The sequence below is a fragment of the Garra rufa genome, chromosome 25 (genome assembly GCF_049309525.1).
Source record: "Garra rufa chromosome 25, GarRuf1.0, whole genome shotgun sequence".
In the NCBI taxonomy this organism is placed as follows: domain Eukaryota; kingdom Metazoa; phylum Chordata; class Actinopteri; order Cypriniformes; family Cyprinidae; genus Garra; species Garra rufa.
This window is the reverse complement of record NC_133385.1, coordinates 33,709,252-33,727,692: the sequence shown is the minus strand read 5'-3', so window position 1 is coordinate 33,727,692 and position 18,441 is coordinate 33,709,252. Positions and strand designations below refer to the sequence as shown.

The window sequence follows — 18,441 nt, the reverse complement described above, 5'->3', positions numbered from 1 at the left end:
GGACAAGACTTGATCATGAGTCAGTGAGTCTATTATAATCATGTGCTTGTTTAGGACTGATGATTTACCTGCTCAACAAAAACCTACACTGAATTTTCTTAGTCAAATCCAGACATCACAATATGATAAAGACAAGGACAATCTTGGAAAATTGTTAACAGTGTGACAGCAAGTTTTGAAGAACAAGCACAACACGATATTTTTTTAAATTTATGTATTTATAGACAATGTAAAATCCAGCAAGCGATATATTGTATGATTATAATTTTTTCTTGGTACACAGCAAAATCCCCAGTGGAAAGGTGGCTGCACACTAGAGGATTTTAAGACCGATTTGCACCCCTGAAGGATCGGTGGTGTGGCACGTATGATCTCGCGAGTATCCGTGAGATTTCGTGTCACTGTGAAATCGTTCCTACAGTCAACAAGTGTGTGGTCTCGTGGTCTGGTCGAATCATCTAGTGTGCGCGTTCAGAGGTATTTAGGCTAAAAATCTGTAGAAAGTGTCTTCATGTCTGTGGTCTACAATGATTTTAAAATCGGTTAAGATGTGAAAATCGTCTAGTGTGCAGCCAGCTTTAATTTAACACCCTAAATGTGGGCTCATATAGCAGTGTTGAAGTTAATGAGATAATTAGGTGATAAACTGATCATTATTGAAGACACCTGATGTTAATAATCAGAATCACCAAAGGAGAAAACAACAATTTTTAAGCAACCATTACCCTTAAATCAGGGGGTGATCATCTTTTAACATATTCATTTATTTGATTTGTATCACTGAGCTCTAGTAATTATAACTTAGAAACAGCAGCCAGACATAATCTAATATTGAAAACATCAGGTGTCTTCAATAATGTTCAGTCATCACTTTGTTAATCGCCTAATTATCTCATTAACTTCAACACTGCTTCAGTGTCTATATGAATCCACACTCAGTATTAAATTAACATTTTGCTGTGTAGTATCACAGCCTCAGCCACTTCTCAACCAGTCATTACATTCACCTAAACTCTGATTGTAGTGTATTTGAAACCCTGACTGTTTGTTCACTCAGTGTGAAGTGCTCTTTGTTTCACGCTGCAATTCTGTGTTGTCTGTTGTGGATTATTCACTTGGTTTAATGACTCTGGATACGCTGTGTCATTGTGTTGTCTGTCATCCTCTCATCAGCAACTGCAGTATCTCTCAGCTGTATCAGTGCAGTCACTGTGACTCTGACTGACAGAGGTTTTTGTACGACTCTTTATCACTGTGTGAACACATATTGACTGTTTGGATAGTGAAAACTCTGACAGTAATAATCTCCTGTATCTTCAGTCTGGACTCCACTGATGGTCAGAGTGAAATCACTGTCAGATCCACTGCCACTGAATCTAGATGGAGTTCCAGTGTTATGGGTTGATGTCTCATATATGAGGAGTTTAGGAGCTTCTCCAGGTTTCTGTAAGTACCAGGCTAAAAAATCACCAACATACACTCTACTGCTGGTTTTACAGTTTATTCTGACATCTTGTCCTTGAGCTGCTGTTACACTCTGAATGAAAGAAAAAGAGTAGTTAGACAAATCTGACAATGATGTACATTTCACATTTTAAAAAAGGTAATAAAATAATATTTTTAATTTAAAACCTTGAGCAAACAGTGTGAGTGTCCAGATGAGGATGAGGATGTTGTTCATTGTTGTTGTTTTGTCTTGTGTGATGATGAAGAGTCTGTTCTGTTCTGCTGTCAGTCATGAAGTGTTAAACTCACAGCACTATAAACACTCTCATGCAAAGTGTCTCTCTATGGAAATGCTCTTCACACACAAAACAGACAGCCGTCAGTCTCAGACCGCAGATGAATTATTTAATGTATGTTCATGTTCTACAAAAGATTAAAAGGTTCAATACTAGTATGAATATGAACTATAAAAGACAGACAGACTGTAATGAGTGTTTGGTGTTATTTTAACACATACATGTATCCCAAAACTATTGTCATTCAGACTGTATTTTATTCACTTTTTTGTGTGTGTGTGTGTGTGTGTGTGTGTGTGTGTGTGTGTCAATAAAGTACAGCTCCATTGGATACTTAAGTGTTGAATGTTTATACTGATAATGCTATAACCCATAAAAAAAACATAAAAAAAAAAAACATGTAGCAAATGAATGTAATTAAATTTTTTTATCAAAAATGAGTTTTAGAATGAAAAGAAATTAATAACAATTGAATGGAACCTCAATTTTTCTTTAAACAGGCGTTTCCCTTCAGGCCAAAGCCGGAGCTGAAGGTGTTCAGGAGCATCAGGTCTCAGGACAGCAGTGCTGGAGTCCAGCAGAAGGACGGTCTGAACATCTGGAGCAGCAGCCTGACTCTCTCATGAGGCTCTCAGTAAACTGTGAGGAGAGATCAGTGTTTAGAGTAGATCCACTCACTCTCTCCTCTGGATTCTCACTGATGTCTCAAATAGCCCTCCTGTTACCCTAAAATCCGCTAACACCTTTTTCCCACTGGGGTCAATTTGACCCCAAATTTAAAACCTCTAGAATATGATATTATTTTGCTAAAAGGTTAGTGTCAGGTAATTGATGTCTTTGTTGACTACTTAACAACACTCTGAAACACCCCCCAACTTTCACTGTCAAACACCTGTGACAAAATCTCACTGACAGAAAACCTTTGCTTAGAGGCCATTTTCGATTGAGAGAGCAATTCAGTTGACAGTGGTTCTCGCAATACTACAGGTATGGTTGTGTTAGTTTTTATTTTTATTTTTATTATACTTAACATATAAAATTATAGTGCATATTATAAAATCATAGCATGTTATAGTGACCTCAATATCACCCAAAACAAATGTGTGTAAATTTTTTATATTTCTTATGTTTTATACAGCTAAAAGAACCTGGGGTCAAATTGACCCCAAATAACACCGATGTGACAAAATGTGTACAGGGCATTGAAAAAAATAATATCATGTTAATTTTATGTTTACCAAGTTTTCCCCATTAAATTAGGAAAAGTCATTCAATCTGAAGCAAAAAAAAAAAAAAGTCAATTATATATGTACATACGTTAAACATTGAATGGGGTCAAATTGACCCCAAGGATAACAGGAGGGATAGAGACCAACAGCAAATGAGAATTCATTCATTCTCCACTCTGAGCTTTACTCTCTTCTGACATCTGCTCTGCTTTTCACAAACAACATCAGATATGACTGTATGAATGATTTTACACAGCTGACATGCTTTAAAATCAGTAATTAAAGAAGTTATATCTTCATGTCTCGATTGTTCTTCTAAGTATTTTGAGTTTTACTGTAATGTTAATCATACCTCCCACCAACAATACCTGCCAGACCTTGAGGGTTTGAATCTCAGGTCTGAGTCTATTTTTACCATTATTTACCTAAACTGCTGTAATTATTCATTATTTTATGATTAGTGTGATGAGGCCCTGGTTCCAGATGTTATGAAATACAGCTGAATTAAGAATTATACTAAAATATTTGATAATGGCCAGATTGAATTTGTGTCCTGTCTACTTAATCATCTTATTTATATTAATAATTCAGACAGACATGGGATACATATTATTGGCTCAATGATGATCAGTTGCTTGTTTGAATCCTCATTCGTAAATTGAATCCCACATTTCTTCCTCACTGACACCTCAGATCTACTGCACTACACCAGAAAACATACAGAGATCATCAACATTGCCCTCCGCACCTGAATAAAGAAATACATGTAAGAATGATATTTGTGGACTATAATTCAGTCTTGAATTTCAGTACAACCCACAGAATAACAATTAACACTACTCAGTGTTTATATGGGAACCACCAGTAGAGCTTTGCCAAAGTTAATAAGATAATTAAGTGATTAATTACACAATGATTGAGTATTATTGATGATACCTGCTGTTAACACGTAGAATCACTGAAAGAAAAAGGAACAAGAACAGGAAAAAAGACCAGCAGAAACACTATGAATGACTAACAGACACATTTTTAGAGAAAATCAACTGAAATAAAAGTGGTTATTGAATCTTTCAAGGTCTTAGCAGTCAACTATTAAACAGCTCCACAAACAGCATTACCATCTTCACTCTTTACAAACCAGTTTGTCTTGATTTCTTTTTCGAATTTTACCAGAGTTAACAAGGGTTACCTGTAGTTTGTTCATGCTTTTGAAAGATCATCTGAAAGCTTTACCTTGGGTTTCTGTTTGTTAATCATTGTTTAACATTTGCAAAAATGTTTTTCAAGAACATCTGTGTTTTGACAAAGAAAGAGAAGTTCTGTTTACAATATTCAAATGACTGTCAAAAACTTGTTTAAGTCTAATGTAGTTTGATGATTGACTCAGTAAACAATAGTGAGATTTTGACTTTACTCAACTGTGAAATGTTTTATTAAACAAAAGCAGCTGCTATTGTAGAAAGATCACTGTGATGCATTTACACTGTGACCAGATGAACAGCAATTGTTTCTCAAAGATGCAACAACAAAAGCAATAATTTTTCATTGCTGACACGTCAAAAATCATCACACAAATCTCAACAATGGTGACAATAAACAAAACATTCAGGTAAACAGATCCACTCTAAACCTCACAAAACAAGCTGTTGAAAAGTCACAAAAACAACAACAACAATAATAAAAAAGGTGAATTATGCTGCATAATTTATTCAAGCCAAAATGCATGCTGGAAACATGGATGAGTTTTATACGCTGAATCCCATCATGCACTGCGATGTGAAGCTTTTTGTTGGTGGAAAGGGACAGAGCTTGAGCTTATATTTTATAGATAAACATTAACCATGACAACATCTGCAGAAACAGATATATATATATATATATATATATTATTATTATTATTATTAGGGCCGGGACTCGATTAAATTTTTTTATCTAATTAATTAGAGGCTTTGTAATTAATTAATCGAAATTAATCGCATTTTAATCGCATATAAATATTTGACCTGAGAACAGTGAAAAGTACGTTTTTTTATATGGATTTTTAGTACACCATTGAATAATGACTGAATACATAAGCTTAAGCAACAAAATATTGTTTATTTTTGTTCAACCAAGTCCAACAGACCAGTGCAAGATTGCCATTAAGTGTAGCAATAGGCTCGATGTGCTGCGGTGATATGCGAATTCCTTGTTGCATAGCTTGCACACAACCATGCTCTTATCGACGCTTCCATCCATTCGTTTTTTATAACAAAATTTCCCATCCACAGGGCCAACCAAAGCGGTCCCATCAGCTTTTTTGTCCATGTTCACTGTGGTTTGTTTTGCTGCGTCCCAATTCACCTACTTATACTATGCCCTATGAGTATGTACTCTTTTTGTGAAGAAAAGTACATACTTTTGAGTATGTAGCAGAATAGTAGGCAAGCTTTGGGACATACTACTTCGTCATAACTGCTTCTTTAAGGGACGCTCTGTTGCTTAGTTACCTGAATCCTGTCACTGTTTAAACTGCCCTGTCAATCATCACAGTTAACATCATCTACATTTCGTTTAATTTAATTTCCTACCGTATTAGAGAGAAATTAAGAGGCACGTTCTTTAACGAGTCTTTCATGCCGATAACTCTGCTCTTGTGTTTGCTTAATTATGCATTTAAACATTAATGACCAAACCTATCATTCTTAATGTTGCTGCACATGGAATATAATGCGGATAACATTTAAAAAATATTTTTTATCAGGTTACACACTGATTATTTATCACTCAAACCCCTTTCTCTACCTGTCCGTTGGTCGCGCATATCCTCCATGTTTGTAGTTTTTTAACACTTTTTATGCGTGTTTGTAGTTCTAATCGAATCCTCGTTCACGGCGCAGTGTGTTGTGGGCAATAATAGCCGTTAGAGTGTGCATTGATCGTTAAGTAGTAGACCATCCGGGAATCTTTGGAATACTTTTTTAAACATACTACGATTTGGGACATATACTATGGACGGACACAGCTTGTCTGAACGCTAGTTGGTGCTCCAGTATAATCGGTCCGCCGAATCTCATCCAGTGAGAAACGTTCCGCGGTGCAAAACTAAGTGCGATTAAAATGCGTAAAAAAATTTTAACGCGTTATTTTTGTGTAATTAATTAATCTAAATTAACGCCTTAAAGTCCCGGCCCTAATTATTATTATTATTATTATTATTATTATTATATTTTTTTTTACAACAGTTCTTTTCCGGTCCTCGAATCTAAGAGTGCGATATAAGAGTCCAACAGAACTTCAACAGCCGTTTCACCATTTGTAATTGTATCACTCGGTTTGCAGTACTTTTCACATCGAGAGTCATGGCAGACACCCAAACCCACTATAATTGTAAAAAATATTTAAGAGGTTTTCAGAGAATGTACTTGTTAGTTCAAATAAGCAGTTTATTAATAAAGATAGGGCTGGCTCTGATGTCAATAGGGGTTAAACATAAGTTATACTTTGTTTTGGGCAAATCTAACGGGCAGTCTTTAGTCTCATTTGTTCCAGAACAAATTGTTTTGGCAAAATCTTATCATGTTTATATAAATTCAATGCTGTATATCAGAACGTTGCCTGAGTACATTCAACTGAATTGCCTAGCAACTTTTTGATGGCTGTTGTTGTTTATTAAATATTATTATTCAATAAATAAGTATTAAATACCACTATTATTATGTAAATAATAGCGGTATTAAATTATGTATATTATATAAAAAATAGTAGTATTTAATAGTGTTTAGTAATGAGAAGTGGTGCATGTGTTTGCGATTGATTGTTCCACCGATTGTTTTTACAAATCAGCAATAAAGACTTTTACATTAAAAAAAATTATGCTGTCAGAAACGGAAGTTGTTTTTAGTTTCAACATCAGCTTAACGCAGCTAACAAATGCACTGAGCAGCGCTGTCATCAGAAATCAGATGACAAAGATGAATCTTTCCTCAGCAGACATTCAAACTAATGTTTTATAGTGAAAATGGGATTGATCTGAAGAATGAATGCTGTATCAGATGCAGGTGATCACACTCGCCCAGTCCATCTCTCTCTCATAATACTGTACTACACACAATACGGTCAGCCTTTAATGCAGTAATACAACAAGCTTTCAATGAAGCAACTCAACGTTTCTTCGCTACTTGTTCTAAAGTGACGTTTTAGAATTATGTCGTGTTCCAGGAAACCCGTTACCCGTGTTTTTCCAACCTTTTACCCATGAAAGTGCACTGGAGCGGCAGTCAAACCCGTGACTTCGCACCCCTGAACTCGTACTCGATCGATGTACTCCCAGTTCGGAGCTTTGACGTAACATAGCCCACGAAACAACAATGTCAGCCCTTACGGTGCGGTGTTTATGCAAGTAGTACACGGTGAAAAAATAGAGCTTAGGACAATATAACATTGCACTCAAATTAATAAAAATATAAAAAATAATAAATGCGCCCAGGCAGTTTGGCGTGACTTACATGGAACACTACAAAGTGGTGAGTTGTGGCTTAAAGTCGTGATTTACCAGCTCAAAAACCTGCCCGGAAAGCAGCAATGGTAACGGAGGCCTGGGCTCAGCTGTTCAGCTGTCAAACTTAAATTTTAATCAGTGGTGGAAGAAAGTAGTTCTGCACAAAAGAGGGCTTTTAAAGACATATGGGTCCATATCAGCACACCGTGATTACACTGCAGCACTCGGTCTGTGAATCACATCCGAATCACAGCCGTGACGATATACAGCAATATCTCACGTCTACTCACTCTTTTTTTTTTTTTTTTAAACCTACTAATCTTATGGCATTATTAATAGAATTCTTATTGCACTGCTCTTAACAGTCTGTGCAATTATCCCCACATTATTAGACAGTAGTAAGAATTTTACAAATGCAGCTATAAATGCCTTTTTCTTGATTTTTAAACATATCTATAATGTGTTTAATAACTGTATTTTCATACTTTGTTAATGATCATATCATATCTAAATTAAGTGTTACATTATTTACAAATCAATTATTTAGTTGTCATTAGTGGTTCATAAGATCATTTAGAAAGTGTAAATAAATCATTATACATATTATTTCAAAATATAGTAATAGTGTGTGTATATAAATGCCTTCTTAACACATATTCCTACTATAATTCATGATTAATCAGGTATTTTAGTAGTTGTCAGTTAACTGTTTTTGTGAGCTCATCTAAAGTGTAGACTATTTATACCTTGCAAAGCTTTTACAAAGGAGATTTAAAGGCTCAGTTATCAAATGAAGAAAAGGAAACAACACAGAGCAATACAGAACACACACACACACACACACACACACACACACACACACACACACACACACAAATATACATATAAAATAAAACTGTACAACTGTACACTTTATAAAATGTTGTTACTTTTTGTTTAGAAGATAGCTGAGCCTTTAAATCTGCTTTGTAAAAGTTTTAGAAAGGGCATAAATAGTCTTCACTTTAGATGAGCTCACAAAAATAGTTAACTGACAACTACTAAATGTTTTTACCCACCTGAAATAATCCTGAATTACAGTAAGAACATGTGTTAATAAAGCATTTATTAGCACATTGAGTAACTATTGTATGTCTTAATAATATGTAGAAATCTGCATTTAAAGTGTATTAATCATTTAGTTACACTTTCTAAATTATCTTACGAAACTCATAAATAACTGTTAATAATATAATACTTAATTTAGAAATGATTCATTGATCATTAATACATTTATGTAAATACTATTATTAAAAACATTACAGATATGCTTATAAATCAGGAACAAAACATTTATAGCTGCATTTATAAACTGCTTACTACTGTCAATTATTGTGGGGATAATGCTTTATAAATGATGAAGTGACTATTTACTAATGCTTAACTAAGGGTTCATAGTGTGTAGTTATTATAAAGTGTTACCGAACATTAAATTCACAGGCAACAGCTCTGATGGACATTCTTGCATTCAACATGGCAATTGCACGCTCCCTTAACATTTGCAACATCTGTGCTGTGTGATAAAACTGCACATTTTAGAGGGGCCTTTTATTGTGGCCAGCCTAAGGCACACCTGTGCAATAATCATGCTGTCTAATCAGCATCTTGATATGCCTTAGATCTTTGAGTTCAGCTCATGGTACCTATTATATACCTATTGTAAAAATGCTTAATATTATATTAATTGTATGTTTTATTATTAATCTTGAAATCTGAAGTTTCTTTAAACTCTAGTACAACAAGTCGTATTGGATCCTCTCATCAGCAGCTGCAGTATCTCTCAGCTGTATCAGTGCAGTCACTGTGACTCTGACTGACGGAGGTTTTTGTACGACTCTTTATCACTGTGTGAACACATATTGACTGTTTGGGTAGTGGAAACTCAGACAGTAATAATCTCCTGTATCTTCAGTCTGGACTCCACTGATGGTCAGAGAAAAGTCTTTTCCACCGCTAGATCCACTGCCACTGAATCTAGATGGAGTTCCTGAATAAAGGTTGTTTATGTCATAAATCAGAAGTTTAGGAGCTTGTCCAGGTTTCTGCTGATACCAGGATAAGTCATTAGAGGTTAGTGCTACATCCAAACTACACTCTATTGTAACTGTTTGACTGAGCTGGACATTTTTAACTTTAGGCTGAGTCACAGTGTATCCTCTGGATTCTGAAAAAAATAAAATAAAGCCAATGAATGTGTAAATCTCATTTATAGCACAATACTGGTATATTCAAATGCTATAAGACAACAACAGCACAATAATTTTGTCAAAAATTGTCATTCCACCTTGAATAAAACCTGCAACGGTCCAGATGAGGATGAGGATGTTGTTCATTATTGTTGTTTTGTCTTGTGTGATGATGAAGATTGTGTTCTGTCCTGCTGTCAGTCATGAAGTGTTAAACTCACAGCTCTATAAACACTCTCAGAGCACTGACGCATGTGCTGACAATGCAAACAAGTGGGCAGGATTTACAACAGCTTGAGCTGCTAAAAAAATCATATAGTAGAATTATAGAATATATCACTTTACATTGACTAATACAACTGTTTAGTAACAATTGTTGAACCATTTTGCAATAAATCAATTTTTGTTTATATTTGACTGACTGATATGACAGTGTTCTTGTTTTTCATACTGATGTGTATAATACGGTGGCCGACAGAGGCCAACGCGCTGCAAACAAGAAAACACATGCAAACAGAAAAAAACAACAACAAATTAAGAAAACATCTTCATCAGTTTGACAACACACCCAGTCAGCAAATTTCCTCTGGGCCGGATCTGGCCCATACCAACAGCTAAAGCGTGGCCCAGATAAGTTAAGGTTCCCCGGCCCAAAACTGGTCCACACCTTTTTACCCAGAACCGAACCAAAACAGTGCCATAACCCAACCTAAAATGAGCCAAATCATGAAAACAGATGGGGCTGATATATGGATCTTATGTGGTATTCTTATATGGCTGAGTTCTGTAAAGGGCAATGGCCCCTATGTGGACCACATTTGGCTGATAGATCAAAAGCCATAATTTAACCATATTTATGCCACACCTATTATTTATTTAAAATACCAATAACACAGTAAATCTTAAACACGTATTAAACACAAAATTGATTCACAGACATTTGTAATATAATACAATTTTAATATCAGAAGTACAATACAGAACATAAAATGTAGTGTAAATGTCAAATGAGTAAATAAATGTACAAAAATGGATACTTTTAGTAAGTCTCGCCAGCCTTTCTTTCACAATCTGTCAGGAAAAAGGAGAGAAAAAAGATTATTAGCATATCATAATTAGTATTAGATATTATTTCAATATTAAAACAAGCCATGACATGAGTGCTCGATGGTGGTAAAGGTAATCCTGTTTTATTAGCATTTTTCGACGGTATTCAAACTAATTGAGATTACATGAGACGAAAGATTTGTTAGTTTTTAAATCACGTTATAACTAGTAGAAAGGAGAAAGGATGATTGCATTCATGCGCTCTCCGCTTGTAACATTACTTACAGCGGTCTGTCACGTAACATCAAAGAGCGTCAAAAAGGCATTTGTCATTTAAATTTTCTGATATAATAGACATAATTTTAAAGATGAGACTTATCGAAATAACAAAACCCAAATCTTATAATGATTTCTGGACAGCAGGTTTGTATAGTGACGTTTTATTCACGCATATGAATTCAGCACATGATCGTGGTCAAAACGAAACTGTGTTTGTTCGGTACACATACCTAAGCACACAATTTTTTTCTGTACGAATAAGCGTACCATTACATCCCTAGAAAACATTTAAAACACCAAAACTGCACTTACCTGAATAAGAGTGTGTCTGGGCAAAGGCTGTTGTAGACTCAGGAGCAGAGCGGGAAATAACGGACATATATTTTCAAATTTTCAGTAATCCACCAATAGGAATACAGGAAGAATCAATGAATGGGCTGACATTTGGACTGCCACAAACCAGCCACACATGACTATAGCAGCTATGTGTGTTTTTCCAAGTAAAAGCCAAATGTTAACCATAAGTTAACATATTTCAGGATGTGCCATAGCCTAGCCAAATATGGCTCTTGTCTGTGTACTGTCATATGGGCCATATACCTTAATACAAAAAGTCACCCAAATGAAAATTCCCTCCAATTCTAAAGCCATGGCAAAACATATATGGTACAAGTTTGGCCCATATGTGCTCAGCCATGGCATACCTAGGCCAAACGTGACAGTTTTCAGCCACATTTGGCAACAAACGTTCTTGCTATCTGGGCAGGCACTGCAAATCCTCACAACGCAAACACAAATACGGAAACGCGCTGCAAATTCTCACAACACAACCAAACTCAGAAACGCGCTGCGAACACACGAGGGCGCTGCAAACTAACAAACGCGCTGCATATAGCTCGGTCCACAACGGAAATGTTTCAGGGGGACCTCAAAAAGTGACGAACTCATCTGGGACCTGATTATTTATATCACTATATTACCTGATTATTTATATCACTATCACCTTTAAATGATACTATACTATCACTAAAAGGTGATAGTTCACCAATAACACCTCTGCTCTGGCCAACAGCCACTGAACAAATAATCAGGTCCCAGATGGGTTCGTCACTTTTTGAGGTCCCCCTGAAACATTTCCGTTGTGGACCGTGCTATATGCAGCGCGTTCGTGTGTTCGCAGCGCGTTTCTGAGTTTGGTTGTGTTGTGAGAATTTGCAGCGCGTTTCCGTATTTGTGTTTGCATTGCGAGGATTTGCAGCGCCTGTGTTGTCAAACTGATAAAGATGTTTTCTTAATTTGTTGTCGTTTTTTCTGTTTGCATGTGTTTTCTTGTTTGCAGCGAGTTGGCCTCTCTCGGCCACCGTAGTATAATCATGAATGAAGCATCACACAAAAGCTGTTGAAATATCCTCCTCACACACATATTTCACCAATGATGTATTTATTCTGTAAGCAGCAGTGTGTAATGTGTTGTTGTAACAAAGGAGGATGAAAAAAGAGTTGAATTCAGCAAACAAACAGTCTTAAATAATACATCCAGAACTCACAACAAAAATTCAAGCACAATACTTATTATCATGGCTATTATTAACATACTGGCTGTTTATTAGTACTTATAAAGCACTTATTCTACATGATTATATTCTACATCCCTAATCTGACCCAATACGTAAACTTAACAATGACCTTAGTATCTATTAATAAGCAGGAAATTGGAAGTTTGTAAATAGCTAGAATTAGACCTTAAAATAAAGTGTGACCAAATAATTGTATCTTGTGTCGTGGGTTTGTTTGAATTTGTGTGAGAAAAAGGTGAGAGTGAGGAAAGATTACAACACATTAAGATCACACATGTACATGTAGTACACATATGATGAATTATGGACTGAAGCAAAAATCAATCAGTAATTAAACAAACCATAAAAATAGCATTACAGTGTTTAGAATTTAACAGAAAAGGTCAATGCTTGTTCAATTGCAAGATTTTATTATTATTATTATTTTTCACATCACCATCAGGACTCATAACCAGCTCATTTAAGTCTGAACAATGTGCATCTGAGGATTTCACTTTTTTTTTTCTCTGAAGCTGCAGGTTTTTCTGTGAATTTTGATGATGAATAAAGATGAAGAACAGGAGCATCATTATGAGAATCTCCACAACATCATCGATGATAAAAGAGGTCAAAGGTCACCTGAGGACATAGCTAATCGAATGTTTCTTTCAAGTGTGTTAAATCAGCACACAAGACAAAGAATGAGAAATATCGATCAAAACATCATGCACGTTTCTGTTTAATTTTGAAAGGAATTTGTGTGAAAGAGTTTTCTTACTTTTTGAAAAAAGCACCCAAACTAAATGACTGAGTGTTGTCAACAGCTGAGGTGTTTGTACTGTCAGTGTGTTGAAGTGTTGTTTGCTCTCTCTCTGCTGGAGTTTGTGTTCACTCGAGTGGAATAGAGGTTTTTGTACAAGTGTTTCATTAGATTGTATCACTGTGGTGGACTTTCGGTGGAGGAACTAAACTGGTGGTGAAATGTAAGTCTTTCTCTTAAATTCTCTGTCAAAAAAAAAAAAAAAACATACAATTTAGATTTTCATTTTAATTGAAACAATGAAATAATTATTTTGTAACAATAACATTTTTTTTAATTGCTTTACAATAAATATTTAACCTAAAATATTGTCATGTTTAGATATTCAGGAGAATTGAACTATGAGTTTTATCAGTTTATTACTTGTTTATTTGTCTTTCATTCATTTCATCTCTATGTTTATATATAGCTAATCTTATATTGTAGTCGTCAAGAAAAAAATTTGTTGAATGTAAATAGAGCTATTTTCTTTAGTCAATAATGTTGAATCTCTTTCAATCAAAATAGAAATGTAAACTAAATTTATGTTTGCAAATAAAATTTATTTTATGTAAATGTATAAATTCAGATGTTTTTCTGTTTATGAAAAAGTGACATTTGTAGTCACAAAATCTGTTTAGAAATGAGTTACAAAGAAAAAAAAAATCTGAGTTGAAAAAATATCTTGCAGAACCAAGATCCAAAGACTATTTTTGGAATAAAAAACATACTGGAATTAAAGCAGTCTGTGTTTTAATAAGTTTAGTTTTGTTCATGAGGTGTAAATGACATATACAGTGATTGTGTAACTTGTATATCAGCTCATTTAAAATGTTGATTCAGTTGTTTTCTAATCTCATTAACAAAATAATTTTTACTTGATCTGAACCACGGTCACAAAATTTAACTTTGAAATATTTACAATTTGAAAAGTGTAAACAAAAGAAAAAATAAGAGTGAGGTATTTAGCATAAAATTCTAAACTTTATTCCAGGATATAAAATCTACTTTAATTAAAGCAGTTAGTGTCTTAGTTTAGTCCAATTAGCATGTTTAGTTTAATTTATGAGGTTTTATCTATATATATATCTATATATCTATATCTATATCTATATCTATATATATCTATATCTATCTATCTATCTATCTATCTATATATCTATATATATATATATATATATATATATATAGTGATTTGTCTATTGATTTGTATATATCAGCTGTAGTGATGGTGAATAAGATGAATGATGAGATTGTTGTGATTTTGACTGCATTCCACATGTCTGTTTCTGAAAGTCATGTTGAAATGCTGTGAATGATGCAGGGCAAAAGAGTGCTGGAGCTGCAGTGTGTTTTCTTTGTGTTTGTGAAAGTGTTGTGTTTGTCTCCTGCAGCTGGTCCCACAGTGAAGCCCTCGTTGTCTCTGCTGCCGCCCTCTTCTCTGCAGATCTCTGGAAACTCAGCCGCACTGCTCTGCCTGCTCAGCTCTTACTCTCCACAGGGGGCGCAGGTGAGCTGGACACTGGACGACTCAGAGGTCAGAGAGGGGGTCGTGACCAGCGCAGAGAGCGAGCAGGACGGCAGCTTCAGCCGCAGTAGCGTCCTGACCCTCAGCAAAGCAAGCTGGGAAGCGGCAGAGCTGTACGTCTGCAGAGTAACACATGATGGAGCTCCTCATGAGGTCTCCTTCACCAAGAGTCACTGTTAGTCGCTCAGAGGCTGATGTTTGTGTCCTGAAGATGAGCCGTATCTGAGTGTCCTGTGTCAGGCAGGATTCACATGAGTCTAGTGCTGCAGCTGTAGTCATTTACAACTCAATACTGAAAGAGAGCTCTAGTGTCAAAGCACTGGCTGATCTTTCAATCTGCTGTGTTTGCTGTAACATTCAATAAAGCTTCTCAACAAGCTCCATTTGTGTCTGACAACATCATTCAACTAACAGATGAAGATGCATGTAGTGTTTGTTCAGGTGTTTTCCAGAAGCGTGATCAGTAGCAGTAAATCTAGTCAAATAAAGCTCTTGGGGTTTGAACATGGTCTCTGGAGACAGAGCTGCTCTATTCTGAGAGGATCAGAGTCACTCCACCCTGACAATGCAAATGGGATTTTCAGCCCACACTCCCAGTGTCACTGTTTGATTGGTTACATGATCTGGACTGAAACACACCAGTTTCACTTCTGCTGTGGTCAAGCAGCCCAGGTGAAAAGGAAGTTAATTTAAATAGTGCTTTTTGGACATACATATATTTAAATTACACCATAATAAATGCATATTAAATGTATTATTTTTAAACAATAACAATAACCATATTTCAAAATATGCTTAAGATAAATGTTTACCTATTTCGACTATATTTTAAAACATTAAATTGTGTTAAATTGGAACATCTTCAAGTACATTTAGTGCAATTTAAGTGTATTTACTTTACAATACATTTAAAATATTATTTAAATACTTTGATTTGATTACTAAAAAAATAATTGCAAAAGTGAATAGTACTTTTCTGCAAACTTAATCTTGTACATGGCTAAACAAAACAAAGAAACAGAAGAGTTTATTGCCACTAATGGATTGTCACTTCATTGTGTATGACTTGTATTTTCAAGAAATGAAGGCTTGCAATTCAGACACTGTAGTATTTAAATACTGCTTTATCACAGTTTTGCATCCATGTTTGAATATATAATTATATATGTCTTTTTTTCACCTGGGAGCACGCAGACAAACCCATTACAATTCAAAATAATAATGTATACAAAGATGTCATTTAAATCACAAAAATCTATGATCACAAATAACGTTTTTGCTGAACTTTCTTTTCTCCTTTTTAAACATCACATCATATTGGAAAGGCATTTATTTTCAATAATAATGAAGGAAAATAATAAAAAAGTTGAAAATAAAGGATCAGGTCGGGTTAGGGCAGGTGTAGGGGAGACTTATATTGTTCCAATAAGGTGGCATCCATTTAATAATTTGAATTAAAATTATAATCTACACTCCATGCGTTATTATTGTATACCATTATATATTGCATAATGTTTTATCCTGCTATTTGTACATAGTGTAAATAGAGTCTATAGCTATTTGCACTTAGAGTGAATAGCACATTGCTCAGAAAATACTGCTACTTTCACTTAATGTAAATAGCATTTTTCGCTATTTACACTTAGTGCAGCTGCAAAAAAAAAAAAAAAAAGACTTCTGTAATAATAAATAACATTAACGAATAAACAATCTAAAAATCCTTAATATTACTTTAATTGTAAACTTTTTATTTAAATTAATTAATTGTATACTTTATTATGTTAATCAATCAATTTGGAAATTTAAATTCTCTTTAATTTTTAAATGCCAAGTTTTATGCATTGCATTCTTTCATCAGCAGCTGCAGTATCTCTCAGCTGTATCAGTGCAGTCACTGTGACTCTGACTGACGGAGGTTTTTGTACGACTCTTTATCACTGTGTGAACACATGTTTACTGTTGATGTAGTGTTCACTCAGACAGTAATAATCTCCTGTATCTTCAGTCTGGACTCCACTGATGGTCAGAGTGAAATCTTTTCCACCGTTCGATCCACTGCCACTGAATCTAGATTGAGTTCCTGAATAAAGGCTGTTTATGTCATGAATCAGAAGTTTAGGAGTTTCTCCAGGTTTCTGCTGATACCAGGATAAGTTGTCAGAGTATATTCCTACATCAGTACTACACTCTATTGTAACTCGTTGACCCTGTTGGACAGTTTTAAGTTTAGGCTGAGTCACAGTGACTCCTCTGGATTCTGAAGAAGAAAAAAATAAAATAAATTAGTTTGCAAATCTTCTTAAAGCAGAATATTTAAATGATAAAAACAATACATATTAGCAATATCAAAAATAAACATCCAACCTTGAATACAAGCTGAAATGATCCAGATGAGGATGAGGATGTTGTTCATTGTTGTTGTTTTGTCTTGTGTGATGATGAAGATTGTGTTCTGTTCTGCTGTCAGTCATGAAGTGTTAAACTCACAGCACTATAAACACTCTCAGAGCACTGACGCATGTGCTGACAATGCAAACAAGTGGGCAGGATATGCAAACAAACTCATAAACTCTTCATATATAATATTTTGCTTTCAGAATAATGTTTTGAACCATTTAGTGATAATTACATGTTGATTCTTTGTAAAATATATTTTTGTTTATATTTTGCTGGCTGATATGGCTTTATTTTAACATTTAGCAATTTGGATGCAGAATTATCTGTAGAAACAACCTATTCACAGTCATGCATGATGCATTTATTTATTAAGTTAAAGAACGTTACCAAGATAAAGTGAGTAGTTTTCATCTGGTCATGTGATCTCAAGATGGTGGCCACTATAAGAAGGGACCAACATTATGAATAAAAGAAGCTTTTTTCTACTGAAATGACTGAAACTTTCATGTAGTTAGCATAGATCATGTTGAACATATTTATAACTGTAATAATCAAACTGCAGTACAAGAGTCCTCCGTTTAAAGCCTAACAGGTTTATTCACTTCGAGCTGTTGTATAAGACTGAAGGGCTTTATTCTGTGATAACAGGCTGGATGTACATTAACCCGCTTATTACATGTCTTCTTGCCACAAATGTAAATAAATAGACATAAAACATTGATCTGAGTTGTGAAGAAAATCATAACAAGGAAGTGTTAAGTTCAAACTATACGGTCATTTAAGGGAGACACATAATTTCAACACATTTCAATAATTATGGCGTTAAAAGATATTGATTTATGATGAAAAGGTTTCCAAATCGTACCAGTTAGTTAGTTATCTTATAATCCATTAAAGTGTACAAAACAGTCTTTGCAAAATGGCAGCAGCTGGGTTTGTTTGAAAAGAGACACCAGTATGACATACTTAATTAAATAATTGTACTCATAATATTGAGTTTTAATATTTCGTTAGCCAGCCAAAGTTTCCACAAAGAAAATATGTTCCCAGCAATTGAACAGCACCAAATGCAGGCATCGACTCGGATGAGCCTCTTAATAGTTTTTAGCAGTTGTTTTCTGGGAATAACAAACCTTGCAATACGGTGACTGACCAATCA

At 34.8% G+C, this 18,441-nt stretch overlaps 3 gene segments (V, D, J or C); 1 reads left to right on the top strand and 2 right to left on the bottom strand.

Moving 5' to 3' along the window:
- Positions 1–9,331: 9,331 nt before the first annotated feature.
- On the bottom strand, positions 9,332–9,823 carry LOC141301459 (Ig kappa chain V region 3547-like). The segment is given in 2 exon segments: positions 9,332–9,654; positions 9,775–9,823. Coding segments are annotated over 2 exon segments (372 nt in total).
- Positions 9,824–10,843: 1,020 nt separating this feature from the next.
- LOC141301458 (immunoglobulin lambda constant 7-like) lies at positions 10,844–15,251 on the top strand. The segment is given in 3 exon segments: positions 10,844–10,855; positions 13,490–13,541; positions 14,752–15,251. Coding segments are annotated over 3 exon segments (378 nt in total).
- Positions 15,252–16,819: 1,568 nt separating this feature from the next.
- On the bottom strand, positions 16,820–17,298 carry LOC141301457 (immunoglobulin kappa variable 1D-13-like). The segment is given in 2 exon segments: positions 16,820–17,142; positions 17,250–17,298. Coding segments are annotated over 2 exon segments (372 nt in total).
- Between the last annotated feature and the right edge of the window lie 1,143 nt (positions 17,299–18,441).